The sequence below is a fragment of the Exophiala aquamarina genome, assembly GCF_000709125.1.
Source record: "Exophiala aquamarina CBS 119918 chromosome Unknown aczIA-supercont1.1, whole genome shotgun sequence".
NCBI lineage: Eukaryota > Fungi > Ascomycota > Eurotiomycetes > Chaetothyriales > Herpotrichiellaceae > Exophiala > Exophiala aquamarina.
The window spans coordinates 4,354,742-4,372,278 of NW_013550587.1; the positions used below are offsets into that span (position 1 = coordinate 4,354,742).

Consider the following 17,537-nt stretch of genomic DNA (forward strand, 5'->3'; position numbering starts at 1 on the left):
CCGGAAGGGTCAGTGAGACACTGCAGGTTGTCATCGAATCGTCCAAGGCGGATGCAATTGGAATGTCCTATTCTATTCTTGTTCAATCGCCAGGCAGGAGGGCGACTTCCACGACCAGTAAACCTAAAGTGACGCGTCTTCAGACGAACCAAGATCCTCGATTGGGATAGACGCCAAACTTGCCGAGTAAGCACGCTTTGTTCTGCAAGGGACGGGAAAGGTCAAAGCTCGAGACAGACGATCCCAAAATCAATGGTGAAAGACAATTCGAAGTACTCCGTAATGGTTCCCAGAATACGTGAGAAAGTCTAGACTGTGTGAGATACTCCCTCCATACATACCAAAGAAGCGGACTTGTCGATCCGGCTGTCGCTTGGTCGTGGGTCATTGATTGAAAACTCAGATGGTTGTTTGAAGGCCAGTGGTGCGCCCAAAATCCCGACTCCTCGGTGTGGCGTTGTTGGCGCAATTTACGAGTACTCGCTACGAAACCCTCGCCGACCCCTTCTCCTGGGCGGGGGGCCCTCGTTTATTAGTACTCCGTATATAAGCACACACACCCCCCAAGTCGATTATCTTTTATTCACTAACCCAGTCTCCTTTCCGGCTTTTCTAGTTCAAAAACAACCGGACTTCATCAGTTTCAAGGTCAGAATAAGGCCGCCCGTTGTTATTGCATAGATTTCAGTGCAGTATCTTATGTAGCTAGTCCTTGCACTTTAAAAGGCAATTGATGTACAACGCTGCCTCTTGTCAGGACGACAACCTTTTGAGCCTAGCCCAACTTGCTTTCAACCCAAGATGAATCGAAGTAGCCAGGGAGAGGGTGGGAGGGTAAAACATTGTTTTGTTCGAACGATTGACACACCCTAACCCATGCATGCTCCAAGAGATCCCCAAAAAGTCATCGGACAAATGCAGAACATCATACCATTAGAAAATTCGTCAAAGAAAAAGATTTGACATATATGAAAACAGAACTGGCTACTTCCGCCTCCTTCCCATAACTAGATGCAAAGACGTTCCTTTGTTTTTATCATAGTGTCGGCTTCCATCGACGAGGTCTGAACCGTCTATCTGGTGGTGCTGTGGTTGAGTTACCGGGAGTGCCGGCGGGTTCTGGAGGTGGTGGAGTGTTCTGGTTGAGAGTGTTGGGGTCTGGTCCACTTGTTGATTGCGTAGCAGAAGGTGAAGGTCCGCTGCTAGTTGTCGGCACCGAGTAAGGTGAATCACTGTGGCTCGGTGGTGGACTTGGTATGGTGATACTTGCTGGAGGTGGTGGAGGTGCGGCAGTAGGGAACGTCAGATTTTGCGGCGGCGGCGTTGTATAAGTTCCATTCACCGGGGGACCGCCATATGTGCCATTAGAAGGAGGCGCACCTCCAATGGTTCCGTTCGCGGGTGTCCAGGTGCCATTGCTTGTGCCAAGTCGTAGGTTATCGAGATCCAAGAGGGCCGACCCGGTGTCCACACCATTACAAGTGAACGCCCAGGAGAATGAGGCTGCAGACTCCTTGATCTCGAATTCGTTTCCAGTCTTGGTCCACCCAGTAGCAGAGCCAAGACCAGAGAGAACCTGAAGAACACCTTCATCATCCGATACTGTCAGTGTACATTCGGCCGGGGTGTCGCCAGATGTTGGAACTCTGTAATCGAAAGAGTACCAGTAGCTTCCATTAGGTGCAGCAGTATCAAGAACTTGGGAGAGTGTGGCAGTGTCAGAAGAACTTGGATGCAGACGAACAAATCCCTTGCCATTTGAAGCTAGATCTGGTGAGGCGATGTCTCGTTTCCTCGTCTTTCTCTTCTTCTTTGCTGGAGCGGCCAAACCTCCCCAAACAACATCTCCCTCTTGCAATGTCCAGCCACCCAGAGAGCACTCAAACGACGGGTTCTTCAAAATTTGAGATGGTGGTGTTGGATCGCAGCCATTTTCGACCCATGACGCGTTACTTTGCGGGTACGAATTGTTGCTGGGTGGGAATGCAGGGAAGGATGAGTTGCCTTGAGTTCCGTTGTGTGGGAATGAAGGAATTGAAGTGTTGCTGTGTGACCCTAGACCAGTAGTTGTTGGAGTAGCGTAAGTCCAAGTTGTTCTGGTAGTCATCGCCCCTACAACTGATGTAGAGCTGGAGGTCGTGCCATTGTACAGCCAGTCATACCAATGTGTCCCATTTGGAGAGGTACCATTTAGTGGAATTGTGCCATTCCAGTCCGTCCAGTGGGTTCCGTTAGGCAAGGTTCCATTGATCACTGGTGAGTGGCTTGGATAAGCATTAGTTGTGCTCGATGTCAGCAACGATGTAGTAGAAGGCTTAACAAACAATGTTGAGGTCGTCGTACTAACTGGCTTTGAGGATGTGGTGGCATTGTACAGCCAATCATACCAGTGCGTTCCGTTAGGAAGAGTCCCATTCAGGGGAATTGTGCCGTTCCAGTCCGTCCAGTGGGTGCCATTGGGAAGACTTCCATTGAATGCTGGGGAATGAGGATAAGCACCGGTAGTCGTGGTCGCTAACGGGGTTATGCTAGTAGTTGTAGTACTCACAATGCTTGACGTGGTTCCGTTATATAGCCAATCATACCAGTGAGTCCCGTTGGGCAAGGTTCCGTTCCAGTCAGCCCACGTACCATTAGGAATTGTTCCATTGAATGAGGGATATGTTGGATACGCACTAATCGTACTAGTACTTGTTGTGGCGGGCTCAACGATCAGAGTGGACGGTGTGGTAGAAGAAATGGTTGTCGAAGAGCTAGTGCCATTATAGAGCCAGTCATACCAGTGGGTGCCATTTGGTAGTGTGCCGTTCAAAGGCAAGGTACCATTCCAGTCCGTCCAGTGAGTGCCATTGGGCAGGCTTCCATTATAAGCAGGATATATAGGAACAGCAGCTGTGGTGGTCAAAGGAGTGGTGGTTGTAGTAGCTGGGCCAACGAACAGAGTTGATGTGGTCGTAGAAATTGGCATGGATGAGGAAGTACCATTATACAACCAATCATACCAGTGAGTACCATTTGGTAGAGTTCCGTTCCAATCCGTCCAGTGGGTGCCATTAGGAAGAGAGCCATTGAAGGAAGGATATGTCGGATATGCGCTTGTTGTCAGAGCGGTGGTGGTGGTCGTCAAAGGATCTACAACTAGGGTGGAGGTGGTAGTCGGGACCATTGCGGACGACGAAGTACCATTATAGAGCCAGTCATACCAGTGAGTGCCATTAGGAAGCGTTCCATTCCAATCTGCCCATGTTATGTTAGGGATAGTTCCATTGAAAGATGGATGAGCTGGATAAGCGCTGGTTGTAGTCTGGAAATTGGTGGTGGTCGTGGCAGGATCGACATATAGTGAAGTGGTAGTTGTGATCGCACTGGTCGTGGACGTGCCATTGTACAGCCAGTCATACCAGTGCGTACCGTTAGGGAGAGTTCCGTTGAATGGCAAGGTGATGTTCCAGTCTGTCCAATGCGTCCCGTTGGGCAGAGTTCCATTATATGGGATTCCGGAGGGATAGGCACGGCTAGTTGTGATATAAGCAACTGTGGTAGTGGAGCTTGTGGTAGGCTCAATAAACAAACTGGATGTAGTCGTGCTTGGTAATGAACTCGTGGTTTCATTATTCAGCCAGTCATACCAATGGGTTCCATTTGGCAGGGTTCCATTCCAGTCCGTCCAGTGAGTGCCATTTGGAAGAGTCCCGTTGAATGGCGAGCCTGTTGGATACGGGTACCCAGCACTTGTAGTTGTAGTCGTTGTAAAGGGATCTACAAGCAGTGTGGAAGTGGTGGTGGTAATCAACGATGTGGTAGTGCCATTGTAGAGCCAATCGTACCAGTGAGTTCCATTAGGCAGGGTCCCATTCCAGTCCGTCCAGTGAGTGCCATTTGGAAGCGTGCCATTGAATGGAGGATTGGTTGGATATGCACTCGTTAAAGTCACGTACTCGCTCGTGGTAGTGGTAACAGGAGCGACAAAGGCCGAAGTGGTAGTAGACAAAGACGTAGTGGTCTCATTATACAGCCAATCGTACCAGTGTGTACCATTAGGCAAAGTTCCGTTCCAGGGGTGAGTTCCGTTGGGAAGAGTTCCGTTGTGTGGGAAAGTTGGAGGGTAGGCAGCACCGGTGGTGGTAGTGGTCAAATAAGCACTTGAGGTTGTAGTTGTCTCAGGGCCGACAACCAATGTTGAGATAGTGCTTAATGAGGTTGTCTCATTGTAGATCCAGTCATACCAGTGCGTGCCATTGGGTAAAGTTCCATTCCAGGGATGAGTCCCATTATATGGTGGGGTCGGAATGTATCCGCTCGTCGATGTGGTCAACGGAGTGGCGGTGACGGTAGTCAGCGACCAGGTTGTCGTGGCGGGATCCACAATGGAAGCCGAGGTTGTCGAGGTACCGTTGTAGACCCAGTCATACCAATGGGAACTATTCGTATGATTTGACGACCAATCAGTCCAGTTGAGATGAGGGTATGAACCGTTGAATACTGGGATCGAGGGATATGCACTCGTGGTTGTTGATGTAGTTGCGGGATCAACAGGCACGAGAGAGGTGGTTGTTGCGGTGGTAGTTTGGGGCTCAACCTGGAAGGAAGTCGTGGTTGTTCCATTGAATACCCAATCATACCAGTGAGAACCGTTTGTGTGGTTCGACGACCAATCGGTCCAATTGATATGAGGATACGATCCATTGAAAGGTGGGATCGAGGGATAAACACTGGTTGTTGTGGTCTGTGAAGTGGAGGGAGCCACTGAAGTAGTAGTCGAAGTTATTGCTGGATCAACGAACAATGTGGAAGTTGTAGAAGATGACAGAGTTCGATTCCAGTCTAGCCAATCGCCCCAGGTATGATTTGTTCCATTGCCACCGTGTGACCCATTGTATACTGGATGCGATGGAATGATCAGAGTTGAGGTTGTGGTGAAGGGCCCATTAGAAGTTGTTGAGAGGGTGCTGGTTGCGGGATCCACTACCAAGGTCGATGTCGACCTACTAGATGTCTCGAGCCAATCCAGCCATTCAGAGCCTGTATGGTTTCCATGGAGCCATGCCCCAGTCGTCGTATTATGACCAGGGAAGCCGGGAGGGAGCGTGGTTACTGAGTGTGAAGTAGTACGCAGAACTCTTGGAGTAGTTGTTGGGGAGTGGTTTGGAGTGGAGGTAGTAGCGGGTTGAGATGGGGTTGTCGTATGTGATAGATGAGGATCTGTTGTGGTGTGTGATGAGTGAGGATCCGTTGCGGTGCCCGATGTGTGAGGATCCGTTGATGTGTGTGACGAGTGAGGATCCGTTGTGGTGTATGATGGGTGAGGATCCGTTGTAGTGCCCGATGGGTGAGGATCCGTTGTGGCATGTGATGGGTAAGGATCCGTTGTGGTGTGTGATGGGTAAGGATCCGTTGTGGTGCCTGATGGGTGAGGATCCGTTGTGGTGTGTGATGGATGAGGGTCCGTTGTAGTGTGTGATAGATGAGGATCCGTTGTGCTGTGCGATGAGTGCGGGTCCATTGTGCTGTGAGAACTTATTGTCTGTGAGCTCGTGGTGTCATGTGGCCATGGATGTCCAGGTGTAGAAGTTGTAATTGCTGTTGAACTTGTTGAAGTCGTTGAACCGTGTCCAATAGGATCAACAAACGAGGAACTAGATCCATGTGGAATTGTAGACGAACTTCCGTGAGGATGAGTGAAAGTACCTGATCCCCATGTAGTCGTGGTCACCCCAGCAGGAATGGAGCTTGAACTCTTGGATGTGGTCGAGGCAATGAAGGATGTTGTGGTAGCCCTTGGGCCATTTCCATGCCATGGATGATGGTGCTCCCACGAACCTTTCTTGCCACCGCCTTGAACGATTGTAGTTGTTGAGGTAGCAGTTGAACTCCTGCTCAGATCCTCACCGCGCTTTTCACCCGCCCATTTACAGGTGAAACTGTGGGAGATGGTCCAATTGGTTCTACCGACTGTGCTTCCAGATTCTGTAGCCCATTCATGCCCGATAGCATCGGTGTACACATCACAATATTGACCTTGATTCACACCATTCTTCGCGACAACATAGGTATTGAAGAATTTTCCTCCTAACACGTCACATTGCTTTGAGCAGTGAGCCGTATCGAAAGGGCCATGGAATATCTTCGAATCAATAAAAGAGTTAGATCCAGGTGGAGGTCGAATGGCTTGATTGCCAACATATGAAGGGACTTCGAAGCCATCTGGGGTAGCCAAAGTATTGTTTGTATATCCATTAAGACCAGCGACAACGGCATTTGCGGTGGTAGAATCGGCAGCAGCGAAGGCACCGGCCCAGAAAGCGGCCTTGATCACAGCCTCGGACTCCTCCTCTTTCTCAAAGTAGATCTGGAATGACGAGCAAGCATCGAGGGAATCGCAAAGAAAAGCACCGGTTGCTACGTCGTATTCATCGATCACGACGACCCCGAGGAAACCATCACCTGTTGTCCAGGTATGAGCATTGCTGATGGTCTGAGTGTAGCCACTTGGTGCAACGGCAGAGACGGCAGTATCAGAAAAGTGCTTATCGCTGGACCATTCTCTTGCGGCAGGGTCGGTGCATGAACAAGTTGGCTCGATATCCCTCTCCAAGATATTCTTCTTCCACGGAACATACGCATCCCATTCCCCCAGAGAACCCAAAACCAAATTAGTAAATAAAAGGAAATAAAAGAATGGCAGCATATTGCACAGGGCAATAGCTCTGTAAAGAGCGACTGGGTACGAAAAACGAACGGACGCGCACAGAAGACGCAAACAGAATTGACAAAAGACGAGAAGCAAAAGTCAAGATGTGACCTGCCTAGGATACTTACGTAGAGTATGTGATGGGTGGCTTTGATTCCACAGTGATATGAGGCAGTGGGGGCCAGGGTATGGTAGTGGGCCAGGATCGAAAACCCTGATGTGCGGATCAATCTGAATGCCGCCATAACGGGGTTGAGGACACAGCCACATGGTTTAGAATAATACGGAGTCTCTCGTCCACGGTTGATATTTGAATGCTCTCGCCAGTCACGGACCACAACTGTTGGTGGATGCTGGGGTAGGATGGCTAAGTTGGGTCCACATTAAACGGTGAGATCAAATCGTATTCAGACCGATGGAGCCTACGACGGGCGTCTGATTACTCGGTACCTTCTTTACCTAGGCTCAGCGATTGCAGCGAGGTTCAAGCGGTCCTTGTGGAATTTCCAGCTGTGCTTCAAGCCGCTCTGAGACAGAACACGATTGAGAGATGAGGTTGGAAAAAAGGAGAAAGGGATAGAGCTAGGGTCCTGCCAATTAGGGACTAGTGCGCCTCTACTATTCATTTCTTGGTGGCATGTGGCTTGAGGGGAGATTGGAACTGATGGGTTGGCATCAACCACAACCAGCTGAGGCATCATCCAAAAACACCAAGAATGGCTTAGTCAATGATGAGACGGCCCCGAACCCAGCCGCCACCATGTGTTCCCATGTGGGTTGTGTTCTCTCCAGGGAATTGACCCCAAGGTTTGTGTCGATCAGAGTCTTGACACGAACCATATGACAGGTAAGGAAGTTCATTCTACCCCGCTACAAGACATCAGCGTGAATATATGGGGGAGACCAACTACGGAGTCTACGAAGACCAAATCCAGCTCTTGCCTGTATCTTTGAGACCGGCCAGCCAAGATCTATGGGTCGATAGGATCCACCATGAAATACGGGAGGTCACTCGGTGCCCGCTTCCGCGACAACGTTATCTGGAAGCGAGAACGACTTGGCCAGAACGGGAACTCCGGGTCAGGGGACGGACTTTGCTCATCAACAACATGGCCAATTCGGCGCGGGCAAGGACGGAATCCTTGCATTTCGGTGAACAGCCATATCCTCACGGAAAGGAAGGTGCGGGATCTTTCAAATTGACGCCTCGACATCTACATCACTTCCATTTTGCGGTCTACTGTGGCAAAGGATCATATGTACGGCGCACTCGTAAACATCATTCAGGCGTATCAGGTTAGACCGTTTCTTCAAAGCTTCCGGCCTCCGTATGTCCTAAAACCACTTCTCAACTGCGAGAGTTTTGCAAGCTTGATGTGGCGTTGGCTGAAGGTAGCCGCTTGCATTCGCCAAGCTTTCGTGTGGCACAACTAGAAACACGGCGTTATGGAGCGAAAACATGATCGCGACACGCATGGACGGCGTTCACCAATTTCCAAGGGGACACGAAAAACTCGGTTATTTGAATGGCCTCCGTACGGAGTACTCGTAATCGGAGAGGTTAGTGGCGCCTGTAACGGTCGATCGCCTTCAGCATAAGCTGGGGGCATATGCCCACTCACGGGATCTCACCGGCCCCCTTTATATTGACTGAGATGAAGGACCGTGGTCTCCCAAATAACTTGGCATACCTACCGACATTGGCTGTGGAGATGGCCTTCACCAGATGCTGAAGATATGGCGTCAAGATCAGACAGGCTTGGATTGAATCTGGATTTGAATCTGTCTTGGAGGAGGCTTTCGAGGTCACTCGCTCGATAGTATCCGAGACGAACGCCCGCAATCCTAAGGATGCCCATCAGTTGCAATTTCCAATCTGTTACAACTGGAGGACTCGCTACAACCTCTTGCACCTCCGCTGTGCTTCGTCCTACTCGCCAGTACGAACGCGTCAATTGCTTTTTCTAGCCGGCTCGTGTTGATCTGAACAGTTTGCCTCTGAGAAACTTTCAGAGTGGTAATTGCGGTCATGGTCAGCACGTCCAGGCCTCATGCCCTTTCCCAGTACTCCGAACGGAGCACACTGGCAAGACCTAGACGACCCTCCCAGAGACGGTACTGCACCCACTCAGCAATGAGAGTGATAGGCGACGGATTTGCACTGGTAGGATCGAAGCATTCGCTCTGTCGATACTTACCACACCTCACTCACAGTATGTCTAATGTCGTTGTCGTATAGTTATACAGTTCAACGGTTTGACATTCTGACATCTGTCTGTCAATTATCAGATAAGAAGCACGCAGGACAATCATGGCTGGCACTGACATGACGCTAAGATGTGTCTGTGCGCGTCACACTGCTGACTCAGCCCAGATCTATTTTGTTCGAGTTTGAAGTTTTGAACTCCCTGGCATTAACCGAGGTCCGGCGTCGCGTCTTGACTGCCCCGGGTTCTCAGCAGTTCTCCGCACTTGAAGGGTCGGATGGACGAGGTACTCGGCACCATCATGAGATATTATTGAGCTTGAGGCCATTGACGCAGTGAATTAGTCTTGAGATACTGACCATTGCCATCATTCATACATCTAGGTTATCTGGTTCAACATTTGCAGCGTCTTACCGTGCTAACCCGTGGTATCTATCTCTTGGGTTCGCCAGCATGAATTTCGAACTCCCGCCGGATCTGCAGGCCCATCTCAACCGCCTTGACGCATTCATCAACACCCAGATCATACCACTCCAACACCAAGATGACAACAACAAATTCTTCGACCACCGACGGGAATCCTCCCGCACACAGTGGGACAACCAAGGCCTACCCACACACGAATGGGAAGTCTTACTTGGCAAAGCCCGCAAGCTAGCGGACGAAGCGGGCTTCTACCGGTTCTCATTCCCCGTCGAGTACGGCGGGTCTGGCAGTGACCAGCAGAATCTTTATATGTGCGCCATCCGGTATCACCTGGCGTCGCACCCGGTGTACGGCGGCGGCGTGAGCCTGGCCAACGACCTGCAGAACGAGCACAGCGTGGTCGGAAATAACCCGATCATCATCATGCTGCAGCACTACGGCACGCCAGAGCAGCAGAAGAAGCTTATCCCAGCGAGCATCAAAGGCGAATTCCGCGCGACATTCGGCCTGACAGAGATCCATCACGGCTCTGATGCGACGCACATGGACACGACAGCGTCGCCAGTCACACTGGCCAACGGCGAGCCCGGCTACGAAATCAACGGCAACAAGAAATGGCAAACGGGCATGCACAGCGCGACACACTGTCTGGTGTTCGCGCGCACATCGGGCAAAGCAGGCTCGCCGCGCGGGATCACCGCGTTCATCGTGCCGCGGGAAACGCCCGGCGTGGAAGTCGCGTCGTACCAGTGGACACTGAACATGCCCACCGACCACGCGACGGTGCTGTTCAAGGACGTGCGCGTGCCGGCCTCGGCGGTGCTGGGCCCGCTGGATAATGGGCTGGCAATCGCGCAGACCTTCACGCATGAGAACCGTATCCGGCAGGCGAGCTCGAGCTGCGGCGCGGCCAAGTACTGCATCGAGCGGAGCGTCGAGTATGCCAACGGCAGGAAGGTGTTCGGCAAGCCGCTGAGCTTGAACCAGGCCATCCAGTGGCCGCTGGTCGAGCTGGCCACGCAGGCCGAGATGCTGCGCCTGCTTATCCTGCGGACTGCCGTTGAGATGGACCAGGTCACTGCGGCGGCGAAGACGGCGGGCAAGGCGCCCTGGGTGGCGATCGAGAAGCAGTTGGGCCACAAGATCGGGATGTGCAACTACTATGCCAATCGCCTGTGCACCCAGGCTGCGGATCGTGCGATCCAGGTCCATGGTGGCGTGGGCTATTCCAGGCATTTTCCGTTCGAGCATATCTGGAGACATTTCAGGAGGTATCGGATCACGGAAGGGAGTGAAGAGGTGCAGATCAGGAAGGTCGCTGCGTACCTGTTTGGGTATAAAACCACGGGAGAGGAAGCGGAGAAGAGTGAGGCCAAGCTGTGAACCATGTGCGTTCATTTCCATCATGCAGGCTATGTAACTAGATATGAAAAATGCATTGCTGGTTTTAGCAGACATCTTCGATCACCAACTTCTCTCCACTTGCTTCTCCCAGATCGAATTTCAGCCGTCTTCCGAAGACCTCCAGCAGCATCTCAAAGCAGACTTTGCTGATTGCAGGGTCGTACCTCCCCTTACTGAGCTCGTCCCGGATGAAAGCATGCTGGGCTCCAAAGACCTCGTAGAATGAAAAGTCCACGCCTTTTTCATGCAATGTCTTGCGTATCAGATCCCTACCTTCAGGCGGCACATGGTTGTCACTCTTTCCAAAGATCATCACCAACTCGCCGTTGATGTCTCCCGCTCTTTGAAGACTATCGTCGTTCTTCCCCTCGCCCAAGCTGTGGCTGTGGATGTCTGTCGCGAAATAACAAACTGCCGCTTTCACTCTAGGGTCTAGTGCACATCTGTAGGCGAGATGTCCTCCCAGGCACATCCCCGTGGCTCCTACCTTCCCGTTGCACGTTTTGAGACCTAGAAGGAGGGAGACAGACAGCTCTGCATCTTCATCGTACGCGGCAACTTTCTTGGCTATTTTCCACGCGTTTCCTGCGTCGGTGCCGGGTACATCGTAGGCTAATGGTTCAGGGCCGGTGAATTCGTGGTAGGAGGAGGGTGCGGCCACAATGTAGCCTTGCCCTGCGATCTGCCGTGCAAATCGGGCTACGGGACCCGTCACTGCATCACATGGATTCAGTCTCGTTCCCGTTAAGATCTGAACTTCCCTTTTCCCTGAGGGGGACTTCTGCGATCCGTACCTTGATAGATCTCAGAAAAGACCACCACACCTGGGAACTTCGCATTTGGATACCCGGGTATGGTAGGGTGGAAGAGATAGATGCCTTGTAGAATGAGAATTGCTCAGTCTGGGTTACTGGTGCAGTGGTGCACACAGGAGGATCTCACGCATTGAGCCTTCTCCTGCGGCTTTTGTGGGCACATCTTTGTGGGACTCTTGGATCAGCATTGTCGCTGGTCAGGTCAGAGTAGATCAGATCGTTGGTCGTCCTTCCGCTATCTTCTAGAGCGCGTCGAAATGATTTCTGGCCTCTGTGTGCGCATGAATTGATCCGGTACAGGTATGATGCTTCCGGAAGGCGCGAGGGGTCGCGAGGGGCAGCTTCCTATTTCATATTAAACTTCTGCCGCGATTGTCTGCTCTCCCTTCTTTGTCATCATCACACCACTTGCTTGCTCAGATCCACCGTCTTCGTTGGCTCCTTGCGGTACAATCCGCCCATTCCAAGATCATTCGAGCTTGTGTTGGGAGCATCTTCAACATTGCGACCTTACAGGTAAAGTCCCCTCGGGCTGAATGTCAGAGCAGGAAAGGGGCCGTGATCCCTGAACAACCACAACCGCAATCAGAGGACTTTTCCAGATCCTTACGCAATAATCGGGAATAAAGGTCTCGACCCTTGATTCCATTAGCAATGATGGTTTCATGGAGATATGCTCGGATTGGCCTATCATCAATGTGGCCCCTCAATATGTTGTCTTCACGGTGTGCATCTCTTGTCGGCTGTTGAGTCACTTGGGACACTGTGGCCTTGCTAGGTGGACGCCGAGGGCAAGCGCCTCGGTGCTGAATGGCCTGGTGACTGTCCCCAAAGGCATTGAAGCTGGGGACCAACGTCTGTTGAAGCCGTGTCGATGGAATCAAGTGGAGCGGTGAACCTTCGAAGTCGACATGCTATTCTTCAACACTAACAAGGAATGAGGAGGAGGACTAAACTCGGCTGTACTGCTGTCTCCGGTTGTCACGTCCATGTGATCACAGGACACCTTCGCCTGGGGTCCTCTAGCCTTCTCAACAAAACGCCAAGCGTTCACAGAGCAAGGCTGGGCTATCAGGACAGCGCGAATGTAAGGTGAGTATCGCTGTGGACGCAATCACACGTTGAAAACCATCTCTTCTTGCTCCATCGACTGGATATTGCTACCAACGGACCATTTCCATCCAACTCTGCGCAAATCTGCCAACAAAGCTATCTTGACGATCATCTATGGCCTCTTCTTCGATGAACGGTGATGAGCAGCACTGTGAGTATCCGAAGACCCGCCCTTGAACCAATCTAATTTGCCTCAGCAGCTGATTCCTCTACCCTCTCCCTGCCTCAGCTTCTTACAGAGACATCAGGCTTGGCTCCTACCTCTTCAACCATGCCTGATCAGCCTGATACTCGAATGACTGGTGAACCTGCTATCTTGATGCATGGTTTGCCATTTTCCGCGCTCCCTGCTCAAGCTCTTATCTTTGCCGCTGATGAAACTGATACCTTGATGCATCGCCAACCTATTATCTCGATGCTTGGCCAAGCTGATATTCTTATGTCTGGCTCCCCCCCCACCTTCAGGAGTGATCAACCTGCAACCTTGATGCGTGGTCTGTCCCCATATTTGATGCCTGGTCAAGCTGCTACTCTTATGGCTAGTGAACCTGCTGCCTTGATCCCTGGTGCATTTGCTCCCTTGATTCCAGGTCAATTTCCTGCCTTGATGCACCACCAACCTACTACCTTGTGGCCCGGGCCATCTGATTTCATGACTCCTGGACAATCTGATATCTCGATGCCTGGTCGGCCTGCTTTCTCGATAGTTGGTCGACGCGTGATGGGAGGAGCACTAAGTGAGTTCATTCTTAATTTCTGTGAAACCATTCTGATGACAACAGGGAATGACTCAGCTGGGCCCAGCGACCCGCCTTTTCCTCAAATTCTAGCACGACTCCCCGTTCAGCAACCTGTCTTTCAATTCGACGCTGCTCTTTTCCAGCCCATCGTGACCAATTCTCCTGCTCCGGCACCCGCTCAGCCTACATGGGACGGCTCATCTTTAATCTACCCACATGCACCGACTCTACATCCTCAGGAGGTTCAGAACATCTATGAACGCTGTACCGACCTGATCGACTTGCTCCGCACGATCAATACTCATTTGAATGAGAGGGAGGCCCAAATCAGTATGAGCCTCAATGAAATGTGGGCAGAGAATGCTGATATCCGCAAACGTGGACTCATGGGTGGAATTGCTCGTAAGCAGCGTTTGAGGATGGCATACGTGCCTGTTGGAACTACTGCAGAAGGAGACAAGGCGCGCCGAAAGGCAGTCGAGAAGCGGGATAAGACAGGCCGCAACCAGCTCAAAGGAGTCGATGCCTTGAGGCAGATCTTTGAAGAGGGCCACCATACCCTCAGAAGAATGATGGCCGATTGTAACGTGTTGACCACTTGGTCAGAGGCCCTCCGCGCCTAGGAGGCCGAAGTGGCGCTCCTGGAGGACATTGGAACGCTTGGCGAAATTCAAGCAGCGGTTGATACGTTCTACAACGAGTTTGCTTTCTAAGCAACGGAACGTTTGGTTAGTCGTTGGTGGGTTGGGGTCCGTTGGGCCGATTGCTTTTATGACGGTGAGAAAGGTCGGCCCCGCAGGGCCAGAAATAAATTCGACACCAGTGTTCCTCGTGCGTTAATCCCAATTCTTTTTTCCCTACGTGGTCTTCCATCCGATACATCGCAGATGTGGTTAGCCGTCTGGCGTGCCATTGACTTCAACCGGGTTTCATATGGTATTGCGAAGGTGTGAGGTTGACTAGTGACTTTCGTGATGTGAGAGCCGGAATATACCAGATCAGGAAGGAGCCAACAACTTCACTGCCGCTGGGAGAGCACTTCACTCCTACCTCAAAGTCACGATCACGATCATGATCACGGGATCACGATCAGGCTCATTCACCGTCGCTCCTGCCTGGAGTGACCTGCTCAGTGAAGACAACTGCGCCTGCCACCGGATCATCCCACACGAGACTGCCAGAAGTATAAGTACCTGCTCCTCCCACTCCCTTTTGGATCTTTCTTCTTTTCCTTTTCTTCATACTTGTTGGTTCCCCCGTCTCCTCACCCCCTCCCTCTCCCCTTTCCGCTTATCCCAATTATGCTGACAACAACTTCTCCAGACCTTGTGATGGCATCCCGAGCTCAAGTATTCGGTCTGCCACATCGACGTCCTACCATTCCACAGCTGTTCAAGGTGATTCTGTGTAGAAGTGACCTTCGGGGACTTCTCTGGCGTAATGTTTGGCACATTCTCTCCCTTTTCATTGTTGTCTTCTCACCCTTGTGGTGAGCATTGGAGAAGAATCGGAGGACAGGTCTCAGTAAGTGAGAGCTTTGGCACCATTCACTGCGATCTGTGGAAGATAAAGTGAAAATATTTCCACCTCACTCTTCAGTCATTGATGGTTCAACTCACGAACTCACGCACTCACGAACTCACGAACAGTAGCAAAATGCCTTGCCTGCCGCTCTTCCTACCTTCGCGTCGACGAACCACCCCCCACCCGGGATTACTATTCGGTCTGTAATTCCAGGGCTCAACGCCTATCGTCCTCCAAGCGCAAGGTTTGAATACAGGGCAGAGCTGCGATGCGAACCCGGGAATTTGAAAAATAGGCCGGCAGGATTAGTAAACCGGCTATGAATATATCCGAAATACCAGAACCCGCAACACCGCTCTATCCAATCAAACAATAGATGTCGCCACTCACGGAGTTGGCTTACTCGTCTCGAAGCCCAGAGTTGAGAAGACAGTTAGGACTTTCATGGACCTACGTCCTTGCGAGACAACCTACCCCAAGCGCTTCTTGGAAGTTCTCGACCAAGCAGACTGCATAGGCGCCAGCATAACAATGCCCAATAAAGTCAAATTCATGGCACTCGTGGACGACATCACAGGGGAGGCCCGGACCATTGGTGCTATCAATACCGTCTTCAGTCGGCTCGATGCGCACGGAAAGCGAAGGAAAATCGGCACGAACACGGATTGTGTTGGCATCTGTGAAACTCTTCGGTCTCGGTATGCGAGTACTGACGAGATTACAACAACAACAGGCCGGCCAGGACTCGTTGTCGGTGCCGAGGCGCCGCTCGTAGTGCAATCTACGCTGTGGACTTGGCTGAAGCCGTCGGAGATATATGTGGTGAACCGGTTGAAGGCGGAGGTACAAGGTCTCCTGTCAGATTTCGAGAAGTCCATGCCGGGGATCAAGCTGCGGCATGTCGAAACTCTTGAGCAGGCACGGAGTATTCCGACGCCACGAGTTATCACTGGAACTGTTCCCAGTGCGCATCCTAAAGGCCCTGGGGAGGTTCTCGCATGGGATATATGTCATGCGTTTCGTAATCGCAGTGGTACTATCGGTACCGTTTTGGATATGTGCTATCCCCCCGTAAGAACGAGGCTATTGAAAGTCGCTGAACGGTATGGCTGGAAGATAATGGTTGGAACTGAGGTTCTGGTTCAAGTAGCTGCAGCGCAGAATGCACTGTGGGTCGAGAAAGTACCTCCTGCGGCCGCTGTCGAGGAGGCTGTGATGGCCCTGCAGGCGAGGACGAAGCTGTAATTGTCAAAACACATACTCATGGTCCCGAAAGTGATTCTCGGTTCTCGGTGCAGGAAAGCAGCCCTTTCGCAGGTGGACGGCACGTGGGCGTTATAATACTACCTGAGTACTCAGTGCAGCGCCCCAAACGATTGCATGACTTTTGAGCTGGCTATTGCCCACGCTACGGCTCAGATTCACGAAATTTCCACGTCGGATTAAAAGGTTCGAGGTGCGACAGTGCATTAATCTGAGCCCCGGCTTCTGACCTCGTCCGAAAGTCATAGCTTGACGTCAATCATCAACGAGATAAATACGGAGTGTCCGTTCCAAATATGTGCATGCATGGTAAAGTTAACAAATATTGAAGATACTCGCTGCTTCCACGAGTGAGAAACTTTCGTTCTCAGAAGACTTTGAGCATTCACAATCCGACCGTCGTGCTAACATGCCGAATCGTGTTCTACCCGTTCCAAGGCCGGTCTCTTGGCCACTCAAGTCTATTGACAATGAATTCGGAATCGCGACACTCTCTTTAGGTTATGGGAGAAAGCACAGCCTGAAGCCCCGGCTGCAGGCCGCCGCGAAAGCGGGATACAAATGGATCGACCTCTTCGATGAATGCTGGGAAGCCCACCTGAACGAGCACGGTTTGAATGGACAGCAACCGTGGGAACCTACGTCCGAGAATCTTCAACTCGCACGCCAGCTCGGCGACCTTGTGAAGTCGCTGGGCTTGCGGATCATCTGCACACAACCACTGCGGAAGATCGAAGGCGCTAAAGACCCTCAAGAACGCCGCGCAAACCTCGACCTGGTGGCCAAGCGGTTCCCATTCATGCGCGCCTTTGACACCGACATGGTCTTCATGTGTCGACCCTCGCTCATTTCAGCCTCCTGCAGACCCAGAAACACCGCCGTTACTGCCATGGTCTCGTGCGCACCGGCTCTTCCCCTTTGAGAGTGGAATGGGCGCCTACATGCCGGTGGAGCTGGTTGCCGCCGCCGTGCTTGCCACAGGCTACCAGGGGCCCATATCTCTTGAGATATTCAGCAGTGTATTCGACGTTTCTAGAGACCACGTCCCGGTGGAAAGTGCAAGGCGCGGGATTGTTGCTCTGACGAAATTGGTGGACGCCATTCAGCGGATCCCGGCCTTTTGGAATCCTTCGAGGGAGGTTGCTATCAAGGAGCTAGTACAGTTGTACTCGTCAAATCGTGTTTCGAAATCCAGTTTATAGACTACTATGTATGCATACCCTACAATTTGGAAGGACTCCTTAACATGAATCCTCCGTTATGAATCTCGAAATCCTTCCCTTTCTCCCATCCAAGCCATGCTTTCAGAGTGTCTTCACCACCCTCGCCGCGCTCCAGAATTTCAATATCCCAC

The 17,537-nt window shown here is 51.6% G+C and overlaps 6 protein-coding genes across 6 annotated transcripts; 4 read left to right on the top strand and 2 right to left on the bottom strand.

Annotated features, from left to right (window-relative positions):
- Window positions 1-1,036: 1,036 nt before the first annotated feature.
- On the bottom strand, window positions 1,037-6,688 carry A1O9_01529 (uncharacterized protein; the record flags this gene model as incomplete). The annotated part of the gene is made up of 1 exon (XM_013410687.1): window positions 1,037-6,688. The coding sequence occupies one exon, from the start codon at window positions 6,686-6,688 to the stop codon at window positions 1,037-1,039; it is 5,652 nt and encodes a 1,883-aa protein (XP_013266141.1).
- Window positions 6,689-9,351: 2,663 nt separating this feature from the next.
- On the top strand, window positions 9,352-10,707 carry A1O9_01530 (acyl-CoA dehydrogenase; the record flags this gene model as incomplete). Its single annotated transcript, XM_013410688.1, has 1 exon — window positions 9,352-10,707. The coding sequence occupies one exon, from the start codon at window positions 9,352-9,354 to the stop codon at window positions 10,705-10,707; it is 1,356 nt and encodes a 451-aa protein (XP_013266142.1).
- Window positions 10,708-10,771: 64 nt separating this feature from the next.
- On the bottom strand, window positions 10,772-11,731 carry A1O9_01531 (carboxymethylenebutenolidase; the record flags this gene model as incomplete). The annotated part of the gene is made up of 3 exons (XM_013410689.1): window positions 10,772-11,442; window positions 11,523-11,606; window positions 11,671-11,731. The coding sequence occupies 3 exons, from the start codon at window positions 11,729-11,731 to the stop codon at window positions 10,772-10,774; spliced, it is 816 nt and encodes a 271-aa protein (XP_013266143.1).
- Window positions 11,732-12,927: 1,196 nt separating this feature from the next.
- Window positions 12,928-14,019, top strand: A1O9_01532 (uncharacterized protein; the record flags this gene model as incomplete). The annotated part of the gene is made up of 1 exon (XM_013410690.1): window positions 12,928-14,019. One exon carries the CDS (start codon window positions 12,928-12,930, stop codon window positions 14,017-14,019), a length of 1,092 nt encoding a protein of 363 aa, XP_013266144.1.
- Window positions 14,020-15,451: 1,432 nt separating this feature from the next.
- Window positions 15,452-16,165, top strand: A1O9_01533 (uncharacterized protein; the record flags this gene model as incomplete). The annotated part of the gene is made up of 1 exon (XM_013410691.1): window positions 15,452-16,165. One exon carries the CDS (start codon window positions 15,452-15,454, stop codon window positions 16,163-16,165), a length of 714 nt encoding a protein of 237 aa, XP_013266145.1.
- A 427-nt stretch (window positions 16,166-16,592) lies between these two features.
- On the top strand, window positions 16,593-17,385 carry A1O9_01534 (uncharacterized protein; the record flags this gene model as incomplete). Its single annotated transcript, XM_013410692.1, has 2 exons — window positions 16,593-16,961; window positions 17,038-17,385. 2 exons carry the CDS (start codon window positions 16,593-16,595, stop codon window positions 17,383-17,385), a joined length of 717 nt encoding a protein of 238 aa, XP_013266146.1.
- Window positions 17,386-17,537: the final 152 nt, after the last annotated feature.